This window comes from Hyalella azteca, unplaced genomic scaffold (genome assembly GCF_000764305.2).
Source record: "Hyalella azteca isolate HAZT.00-mixed unplaced genomic scaffold, Hazt_2.0.2 contig7225, whole genome shotgun sequence".
NCBI lineage: Eukaryota > Metazoa > Arthropoda > Malacostraca > Amphipoda > Hyalellidae > Hyalella > Hyalella azteca.
Genome location: NW_025937353.1, coordinates 1,723 through 12,610, shown reverse-complemented (window position 1 = coordinate 12,610; position 10,888 = coordinate 1,723). Strand labels below are relative to the sequence as shown.

The following is a 10,888-nucleotide window of genomic DNA, read 5'->3' as shown; positions in this document are numbered from 1 at the left end:
AATAGAGAGCTTGAAAATACACCAATATCTTTAGTTTAAAGGCATGGGGGCTGTATAGGTACCATATAACTTATAGTTTTGATTCCATACTTTCTGCCCTCTAATTTAGATAATTTCTGCTTAAATTTATGAATGGGAGAACTGAGATAGGAATGGGTGACAATTATTCCATCAGAGCTTCAGGCAGGTCAATCTTGTTGATAATGCAAAGAATTTTGCTGCCTTTACATTTTTAATCTAGATATTTCTTCTTGCTGGACTGGACAAAGAATTGGTTATTGGTTGATGGATACTTCTACGGATGTACACTGAATTGTTGACATAAAATCTTCAAAGCTACATTACTTTTTTCAGTGGGTTGACAAAACCATTCCTGCTTCTAATTGGTGATGTTTGTAATTGTGCTCTGCAAGAAAAATTTAGTTGTAAAAATTGTAATGGAAAATTATTTTGATTTGTGCATATTTTTCTGGAGAAGCATCTGTGATGTGATTGATTAAATGTTAATTCTAAAAATAATTTCTTACTTATTCTTATGGTTTTGTGATGCCTAACAATTCTAATGATCATTGCTGTGAGGACACCTTAGAAAATAAGTACTAAAATTTAAATGTAGCATTGCTGTCTTAGGCAGACAGTTATCTCAGTCTAACTGGATTACTTTCTTTTGCAGAATTAAGTTCTACAGTATTATGAAACATATTTATGTATGATTGTCATCAGTGAGTTAAAGGCATATCAACTTCACAATGAACCACGAGAAAACATCCATCATATTTGTGGTGGAGCAGAGCTTGCCTATGAAGATGTATATCACCGAGATGATTGACTCGTACATCTCTCATGCACTCGCGTAAGTGATGAGTTCAAATCCATTTGTTGTAACTTGTGTTCTAGATGAATAATGGCTGATGTTGCTACCCATGTTGAGATGAGTAATGATCATTATATTTTTGCAGGAACTTCTGTGGGGGACTGAATGAAGATACAGACATCTTCTTCCATCAAGTTGGTGCTTTGTCTCTAAGAATTATATAAAGTTTCTGTGTCAACTCCATTGATTCATAACATTTCTAGCAATTGCTCTATAGAGGTCTTATTTCAACAACAGGTTGTAGGATCTAGGGAGTTTGTGAGTCTTATCAAGGTAAACGGCTGTAAAGAGAAGTACCTATATATATTAACTTATGTGACAATCTTGTCTGCTGAGGATGTAATAACTTGGCTTTTTGAAACTATATTTCTGATTTATGAACAGTATATACAAATATTAAATCGCATGAACCTCAATTAAAATTGATATAATGCAGCAATTATTAGTGTTTGCAATGTTTCCATTGTTCATTGTTTGCAGTGCAGTGCTGTGCAGTTTGGTGTCGTGTTCTTTGGCTGTGACGCTTGGCTTGGCCACGGCCTGGGCCGAGTTGTGTCTGTTGGCCCCACACCCTCAGTCAATGCAGTGCTCACTGCCATCAAAGGGGCCAAGTAAGTGTCCCATGAAGTTATGTATTCATTTGTTCTTTGTTCAAACCTTGATACTTATACTCAATTAAATATTATTAACCATGACTATGGTACTATTATACTACTAAAGTCTGGATTCAATTTGTTATTAATTTATAACCATGTATGTATATTCAATGTATGGAATGTCTTTCAGGTACACAAACCTGAACAACACAAGGCAAGCTTGTATAGTTGAAGGCCTGCAGAGCGCCCTAACATTCTTCTCACAAATGGACAAGATGGCGGCATCCCATGGCTCCTTAAACTCTGGCAACTCTGTTTCCGACTTGCCAAACTCCAGTAAAAAGTTCTGCGTGTTGGTAACTCAGAGCAGCCCCGTGATCCACCCTTGGAATCCTAACGCCATCGAGTCCACTGTGAAGAACCTCAAGAACTGCGGCGTGAAGCTCTCGGTGATCGCGTGCCATCGGCTGCCGGAACTCTACAGGATATTCGAGCTCGGTGGCGGCGACCTCAGTGTGTCATCGCACAAAAACTACGGCACAAAACCTCAGCACCTGGTACTTCTGTCGGGATTTGTGCTGCCCGAGCACGACAACCCCCCTCTTGTGTCGCACAACACCTCTGGCAACACCAGCCTTGCACCGCAGCAGCAGCAGCAGCAGCAATCACCTGCGGGTAACCGCATGAACCTCTCACCACAGCACAGCAGTGCTGCTGGTGCTGCCTCCCCCTCAGCACAGCAGCAGCAGCAGATGTCACAGCCGTCCATGCGCAGCGCCATGCCGTCAATGAACCAGCACGGCAACCGCGCACCCGTCGCCAAAGCGACCATCATGCGGCCGGGAGCTCCGAACCAGCCGAGGCCCAGGTGGCCAATGTCGCCATCGCCGGACCTCAGTCCCGCCGCAAAGGGAATGAACATCCAGCAGATGGCTCCCTCCAATATTTCAAGTTCCTCTCAGATGGTGACCTCTAATCTTCAAGTTCCTACTCAGATGGGGACACCTAACCTGCAGAACCTCGGTCCTGCCCAGCAGCCCACCCTGCCTGTTGGCAACCTTGGGACACAACAGCGCACGGTAGTGTGGCAAGGAACCTTGGAGTTGCAGGAGAAGAAAGACGCTCCAATGGTGCGTGCTAACTACCAGATCCCTTGCAAGATGACTACGTCGATTGTCAACGGCGAGCCTGAAGTTAAGGCTGAAGGCTGGCCCGCTAAGCTGGTGCTGCATCTCATACCTAAGGGCATCTTAAGCCCTCTAGGCAACTCCTGCTTCAAGCAGGTCCATACCGTCATGTTCTTGCCCGAGCCTTGCCCCGCCCTCACCGTGCTCTCAAACCACCTGTCCCGGTCAATGGTGGGTACCTTGTTGTAATGTGTTATGACGGTCCATGGTGGGTGCCTTGTTGTGTAATGTGTAATATGTCCTTGTTAAATACCTTCGCCTCGCTCGTAGGTGAGAAAAATTTTTAAGACACTTGTTGAGCTGGCGAAGCAGCCATAAAAAGTTGATTTAATTTTAAATAATCAGCGTAAGATTCTGGTCTGTGCTTACGTCTGTATGTTGATATCCAAGATAACCAGTTGATGTTTGTTGTTAAACACATTTTTCTGAGAATCTTATCTTATTTGCTTTGCATAATCATTGAGACGTATGAAATTTCTGATTATATCTTTATTTCTTCTAGTACTGCTCTATTTATTAATATTGGTGGCTTGCAGGCAGGCTGCGTGTACCCTACAAACTCGAACGTCAACCTGCGCATGATCATCCTGCTGTACTCGTCCGAGAAGGACGCATACGTCGGCTTCATTCCCATCGACCAGCAGTCCTTCATTGCCAAGATGAAGACCGTGATGCACTCCCAGCGCGCTGCCGGGCCACTGCCCCGACCCAACGCCCCNGAAACGGCCTCAGGGTCTTTTATGTTTGTAACTCGAGGCTTTTATTTATTAATGTTATTATATTACCGTCCATATTAAAGAATCAATATGTTCAGATAGATGCTCTGGTCACGCGATGAACTTTTTTGTTGGACGTACCAAGCAATTTTTTGTTTGTTTACGTTTTCAACTCTTTGGCCAAGTTTTGTGACGCCATAGCAGAATTATAGCGAACGGAATACAGAGGCGGTGCTCTAACGTGGCTTGGGACTGCTTCGTCCATAATTCATACCAAGGATATCTCGAAGCAAATTTTCTATAATTTTGTGCTCTGAATATTTTGTACAAACCTCGTTGTTCTTGTGAGAGGAGTTCAGGCGCCGTGTGGAGGGTGTATACTGCAGTGCTGTAAATATTTTTTGTTGCACCGATCGCTGTAATTTTGAGGGGCGTATATTGCAGTGCTGTAAATATTTCGTAATATATAATGCTGTAAATATTTCGTTATATATAGTGCTGTAAATATTTCGTGAAATAACATTGCTGTTATTTTGAGGGAGTGTATAACTATTGCAGTGCTGTAAATATTTCGTGTGCCCCATCACTGACGCCTATCAATTGTCTCACAATCAAGTGACTGCTTTCTACGTTCAGTCGTCTTTATTTGTCGAAAGCATAGTGACTTTTGATATACTTATGACTACATACATTTTATTCTTCTAGAAAGTTGTGAATTTTATTTACCCACTACACATTTGCATGTCGATTTTGAACATAAAAGTTTATCCGATGTCGCTTGAACCCTACCGCCCGTTGCGTTTGTTGGGCTATAAAAAAAGATTTTTTGGGTTGCTAGCATCTCAAAATAAGATATAAGTCATATAACACATATTCCTTTCAAGTAATAAAAAAAGGTGTGTTGTGTGTACTCTTCGGATCAAGATCAGTTTCTGAAAACAAACATAAACAATATAAAACTATTCATTTGGGACACACGCAAGGCAGAAAATCATCTCACACGTTCAGATAAGAATTTAAAACTGATATGCACGAACGAAAAATTGTCTTTCAACTGCTCGCAGAACCAAGCCCAAACTGAACGCACTACGCCACTTCAGGTGACTATCGAACTTCATTTTTGGTGCCAAGCGAAAAAAAAATTTTCGTTTCTTTTAGTCTCATGGTCCAGTATTGTTCCACTACATAGGCAGGGTGCTCATACCAATAATTTTTACAAGCGAATACCGTTTACTGGGTGCACTGCACAATGGAGGTTGAGTTCTAATGTCAGGCTAGCACCAATTACGTTAGCAGTATCTGCAAAACGCCAAACAGGTGAAGTTACTTTAAACATTAGTCAATGCAATACTCCACTGAAGTGCTTTAGTGCGGTGCTTCTGTCACCGACCTACTACAAAAGGAATATAGCGCAGTTATTTCAGTCACTTGAAATTTTCTCAACAATAACAAATTTCTTGGACGGAGGAAACTGCTTGTAACGACGTTCAACGACCTGCAGCAGATACTGCTTTTGTTTTTTATTGGTTAGTGACCACGGAGTTGAAGTTCTTTATCAAAGAAGTACTACGTTTTTCAACATCATTGACCATTAACAACTGCTGCATTTTTTGATAACTAATGTTCAATGTTGATCCAGGTGTCAGGATCCCGCTCCAGAAATTATATTTCAATTCGCATGACTGCAAAAAACTTGTGTTTGTTTGTTGAGATAAAGTCTGGCAGAGTCAACTCAGACACGGTACTTTCTTCCAGAGAACTCAAGACGCAGGATAGTTTTCACCGAGTTTTGACGCGGAATTTATCATTTGTCCGCTTCTCTCGGTAATTAACTTCTAAATAAAAATGTAAATCCCACTATGATTTCAATCAAGTACCATAAATGGCACATACATGTACACGTCTTCAGAGCTTCGCAGGAAATTNGCAGTCTCTCTAGGTGCCAGCAGACATTTGATAGGTCATTAATGCCATGAGCTAATTTACTTATGTCACATGATGTGACTGCTGGGACCTAGGGTGACTGCTGGGACCTAGAGTGACTGCTGGGACCTAGAGTGACTGCTGGCACATAGAGTGACTGCTGGCACCTAGAGTGACTGCTGGGACCTAGAGTGACTGCTGTGGAGAGAAAGAGGATAGTTGCGGTAGTCAGGCACCGGTCATGCATATATCGTATTCCGTGCCCCATCACGTATCCAGCGCAGTCACGTATCCAGCGCGGTCACGTATCCAGCGCCGGTCACGTATCCAGCGCGGTTACGTATCCAGCGCGGTCACGTATCCAGCGCGGTCACGTATCCAGCGCGGTCACGTATCCAGCGCGGTCACATATCCAGCGCGGTCACGTAACGTATCCAGGGCAGGTAGGTGGACAGTTTGGTGGCCAGCGTGTGGCGGTGTCCGTCAAGGCACCCGGCGGCCGAGGCCACCACCCCCACGAGGGTCCAGCGCCCCCCCTCCGGCCGCTGCATCACCGGCGCCCCCGTGTCGCCCTGGACGTAAAAATTAAACCGTTTCAACAAAAATTAATTAATTTTAAGCCTAATAGTGCATTTTTAGCGCATTTTCTCATTTATGAAAAAATGCACTATTGTGCTTGTAATGTCCATCCTTCCGTCTGTCCGTCTGTCCGTGACTTCACGTTTCCGTCGACGGGAAAATGCGCTCTATATCACTCACTGCAGTGAACACTGAGTTATATTTTTTCTTATAGGCATCAGAAAATTACATTCTTGTAAGTCAGGTATATAAATGTTAGGAAGTTACCTCTTACTCACAAATTAGTTGGGCACCTACCACAGCCTGATTAACTTATGACTAGACAACTACTACTAGCGTAACAAGTGCGCCACTAGACTACTACTAACGTAACAAGTGTGTCACTAGACTACTACCAGCGTAACAAGTGGGTCACGTACGATGCAGACGCCGGGGGCGCCGTGTCGCAGGATGCAGATGTTGCGGTGGTCGGCCACGAGGGCGCCGCCCCTGGCGTCCCTGTGGGCGGCCTGGCAGCGTCCCACCGCCCCCACCACCTGCTCGATGTGGCGGGGACCACCGTCTCCCGCCACTGCGTTCAATATAATCTAAGAACTGGTGATCCTCAATTCAATTGAGGATCAATATGACGATCTTTATTCAATTGAGGTTCGACATAAACTAGGAATCCTTACTAACCAAGCATTTACGAGGTGCTATTCCAGACTGATACTTCACTATTTCTGACATGACCTTCATTATTTCATTATGAACCTACCAGCCGACGCTGCTGGGGGAGAGACGCCGAATTATAACATAAAATTTAATGATCAACCGGTCACGTCACGAGTGGTCATCGCCATATAGCGACAAACCGTCGCCATATAGCGACCAATCGTCGTCATATAGCGACCAGTCTTCGCCATATAGCGACCAATCGTCGCCATATAGCGACCAATCGTCGCCATATAGCGACCAATCGTCGCCATATAGCGACCAATCGTCGCCATATAGCGATCAACATGGCGATACAGCCTGCCTGCTACACCGACCTGTCTGCTGCTCGTCGGGAAGGCTGGTCAGCCCCCAGCCTGCGACTGTGACGTCTTCGTCGGGTGTCGGACTCTCGTCGCCGACATCAGGCAGGCAGATGGGGAGGATGTGATCTGCGGGGACGCGTTACTGGGTCAGTCTGCGGCTCAGGGGCGACGCGTTACCGACTGAGTTACCAGTTGCACAAACGTGTTAATCAGTCTCTCTGAACAGCAGGGAGTTACACTGGAGGATGTACAGTGCTGGTAACGGCCTATATCTGTACGCGAGGAGCTGCCTTACTGAACATGGCTTTGCGGTATGTATGAATCTCACCCCTGAGAAATGCCTCCCTGTCGAGGTTGAGAACCAGTCAACCTTGAGAACTACCTTCCTGTCGAGGGTGAGAACCACTCAACCTTGAAAGCTACCTTCCTGTCGACGGTGAGAACACACCCCCTGAGATCCATCTCTCTGCCGAGGGTGAGAACCACTTACCTCTGTGAACCGCCTCCCTGCCGAGTGGGAGAACCACTCACCCTTGAGAACCACCTCTCTGCCGAGTGGGAGAACCACTCACCCTTGAGAACCACCTCTCTGCCGAGTGGGAGAACGACTCACCCTTGAGAACCACCTCTCTGTCGAGGGTGAGAACCATGATGTTGTTCTGGCCGGTGGGCGCCAAGAAACCAGGTTCGTTCCTCCCAACGATTACGAAGTCCTCGTGCGGGCGCGTGTCCTGGCGCTGGGGGTCGTGTTCCCCCAACCGCACGTGCGTCCTGAGGACACGACATGGGACAGTAAAGGCACCATCGCCACGCCCTGAGGGTATTCATATTTATAAACATTCATTAGTACATTTAAATGCGACTCGCGACTTCGACAAGTCGTGACGCCACTCACGACTGCAATACTTCGTGCCACCACTCACGACTGCAATACTTCGTGCCACCACTCACGACTGCAATACTTCGTGCTACCAGTCACGACTCACTCACGACCGCCAGTCACGACGTCAATGCTGACGACTGAAAGTACTCGGGGACGTGGCGAGTACTTTTCACTCACGACTGAAAGTACTCGGGGAAGACGAAGCAGCTAGCTGCGGTCACGACGTGGCGGCGCGTAACGAGCGACCCGACGCAGTCCGCCACGAACTTCTTGTCGGACGCCGGCCTCCCGACGGCCGCAAGCCACGGCCACTCGTTCTCCTGGCGGGGAAGGAGAGGGAACTTGGAAGAGACTTGAGGGGAGAGGTGACTTGAGGAAGAGACTTGGGAAGGGTACTTGGGGGGACTGTAGTCTTAGAGAAATACAAAATGTCTTAAATTTATGTTTACTTTAGTCCCGTTGGAGCGGCTAGAACCTGCCCGTGCCGAAGACACAAAACTAGAGACCGACGCCAGAGGTGGGTGCTCTCTGTTACATGGAACTAGGTTAAGGAGCATAAAAGTTAGGGTGGAGAACGACTAGTCACAGTAAATGTTTTAAATTAATTATTTGTTTACGCCAACACTCACTGTGCTCGCACTGCCGCCAATGATCTTGCCGCTCCGGAGCCGTCGGCCGCAGTCGTGGTTCGGCCCTGGGGCGACCGTGAGCGGCGCCCTAAGCGACGCTGGTAGCCGCGCGTCAGCAAGCGCGACGTCGCCGGACTGGAAGGCGGGCAACTCACAGCAGAAAAAGATATCACTGTTCGCGAACCTGTGTGTCAGCACCACAAAATCACACTCGTTACAGCCAGCACGTGAGCTCTAGGTTAGGTTACTCAAACATTGCGTAAGCTCTTAATTAAATTACTTTAGCATCAAGTGAGATATTAATGAGAGTATCTCAAAAGAGGACTTAAGAAAAAACAAGTTTTGGAAGAGAGGATAAATTATATCGGCAGTTCGATTAAGCCAAATAAGAACATCGACTAAAACAATATAGTTAGTAGGTAATCGTGACCTGCAGACGTTGTTGAGTAACAACAGAAACAGCTGCTTATTCTGCAGCTGCTGGACCAGCGGGCGTAGAGGCGGGCAGCGGTCCAGGGGTAGACACAGGCCTGTGGGATGGGGGGATAACTCTGAGCCATGGTGTGACTAGCACAGTAACTTAAGAATAGTGCGGCAACAACTAGTGGATATTACAGTCAGAGTGGATATTACAGTCAGTGTGGATATTACTAGTCAACGTAGCAGCAACAACCAGTCAACTGAAGCGCGGCTCCTTAGTTGATGCGTTACCCAAGCCTCGAAATAACTCAATTTCGATTACTAAATACTAGTGAGCTTTGAATGCAGTTTTGAGGATAAAATCTTGCAAAAGAATCAAGACACACAAAAAAAAAAATGCAAACAAAAAGTTCAAGTAGGGTTGGAATTTTGGCGGTAGCTAACTCAAACCTCGCTCTCCAGTGAAAGAGATGCAGCTGCCACCAACGGCAGGCTGGAACCGCTGCGGCGTAGCTGGTCCCGGAAAGTTTGGATCGAAAGGCAAAATTCCGGTAGGCGGAATGATGGGGAATGGTGGCTCGGTGTTGAGATTTAATGGTGGTTCAAACGGGAAGTTAGGAGACTGTCCGTTATCAATGGTTGTTGAATTTACAGGGTCGTTGGGGAAGAAAGTGGGAAAATCCGTTGAGTGGACTCCGTTCTCAGTGTTTGAATCATTTTCAAACGGTATGAATTCTGGAGGAAGAAACAACTGAGGCGAGTCTAACGACACCGAGCTTTGCTTCTCGGACCCAATTGAGGGAGTAGTTGTCGGAACCTGCGGACTGAATAAGCCTGCAGACGCTGGAGCTCCTGAGTGGAGCAGCGGCTCTTTCAAGGCAAGGGGTGAAAGGTGTGTTGGATATAAATCTAGCAGAGCCGTCAAATCAGAGGCCGTGGGTCCCGATATAGGACTCTCCAGCCCGTTAGGTGTTTGGTATTTTGAACCTGGACCAGGTTCGGTTAGTTGATCAGTCTGTTCCAGTGGTTTGGTTAGTTTAGAAGTGACGACGGTGCCTAAAGACGGAAAATTATATATTGTTGGATTGTGGTGATTTTCGTATGTTCTGACGCGAGCTTCATTGATAAGAGACGCAGTCGTGCCGTGGTGCCGATGACTTGAAAATCCTGCTATTAACGTTGCAGAGTTTCCTTGACTAAATTTTTCCGTTCTATTTTTTCTATTGAGAGGCTCCAGCTCTTGCGATAAAGGGGTACTTGAAGTTAACAGCTCGTTCCCTTCGAAACCTCGGCCGAACTTGGCGCGTAGCAAATCTTTAATGGAAAGCGATTCTCTGGAAGACGAACGAGGCTGACCGGCACCAACTGCAGAACCAATGTGTGAACCGTGAGCGAAGGAGGATGGGCTAGCACCAGCTGCAAAACCAAGGTGCGAACCGTGAGCGGAGGGACGAATAAAAGCAATTCCGAGATATTTTGAGCATTATAACCGAAATTTCAGTTAAGATAATTATGCAACCACATTACATTGTTATTTCCAATAGCCACACAATTTAGATACAATTTTTTCATTAAGGATTTGCAAAGATTTGAAAATATTAAAATTTGTTTCAACAAAGTTGCATAATCAACTCACCTGCCACGCATAGGAGTGTCAGTAGTGCATCTACAATGATCAGGAGGAACATACTAGGTTCATTAGTTAAATTATTAACTTAACCACAGGATCTCTGCACAAGTATGGAGCAGATTATATATTTTCACACATCATTCCGAACGCTTGCAAACGCCTCCACATCTCCACGGTTAGTCAATTAGATGAAATATTAATAATGATCACTCAGGTAATTTGTGCAATGCCTAGGTTAGTTTTTTTTAACATCAGGGACAATTTAAGCCTACGGCAATGGATATATTCGGTGCCGGCAATGCTTTTCCTGCCTGAACGCCTGACACAAGTGGTTATGACCGTAGGAGAACTTGGGAGTAGAGGGTTATGACCGTAGGAGAACTTGGGAGTGGAGAGTTATGACCGTAGGAGAACTTGGGAGTGGAGGGTTAT

At 45.9% G+C, this 10,888-nt stretch overlaps 2 protein-coding genes across 2 annotated transcripts; one reads left to right on the top strand and one right to left on the bottom strand.

Annotated features, from left to right (window-relative positions):
- Positions 1 to 665: 665 nt before the first annotated feature.
- On the top strand, positions 666 to 4,477 carry LOC108676332 (mediator of RNA polymerase II transcription subunit 25). The gene is made up of 6 exons (XM_018164396.1): positions 666 to 853; positions 960 to 1,008; positions 1,355 to 1,485; positions 1,661 to 2,828; positions 3,194 to 3,390; positions 4,438 to 4,477. The coding sequence occupies exons 1-6, from the start codon at positions 750 to 752 to the stop codon at positions 4,475 to 4,477; spliced, it is 1,689 nt and encodes a 562-aa protein (XP_018019885.1). The 5' UTR covers positions 666 to 749.
- Positions 4,478 to 4,662: 185 nt separating this feature from the next.
- On the bottom strand, positions 4,663 to 10,564 carry LOC108676331. Its single transcript, XM_047881173.1, has 10 exons — positions 10,463 to 10,564; positions 9,277 to 10,242; positions 8,837 to 8,936; positions 8,407 to 8,590; positions 7,955 to 8,097; positions 7,508 to 7,665; positions 6,907 to 7,020; positions 6,295 to 6,446; positions 5,705 to 5,868; positions 4,663 to 4,672 (listed from the first exon to the last, which is right to left on the bottom strand). Exons 1-10 carry the CDS (start codon positions 10,512 to 10,514, stop codon positions 4,663 to 4,665), a joined length of 2,043 nt encoding a protein of 680 aa, XP_047737129.1. The 5' UTR covers positions 10,515 to 10,564.
- Between the last annotated feature and the right edge of the window lie 324 nt (positions 10,565 to 10,888).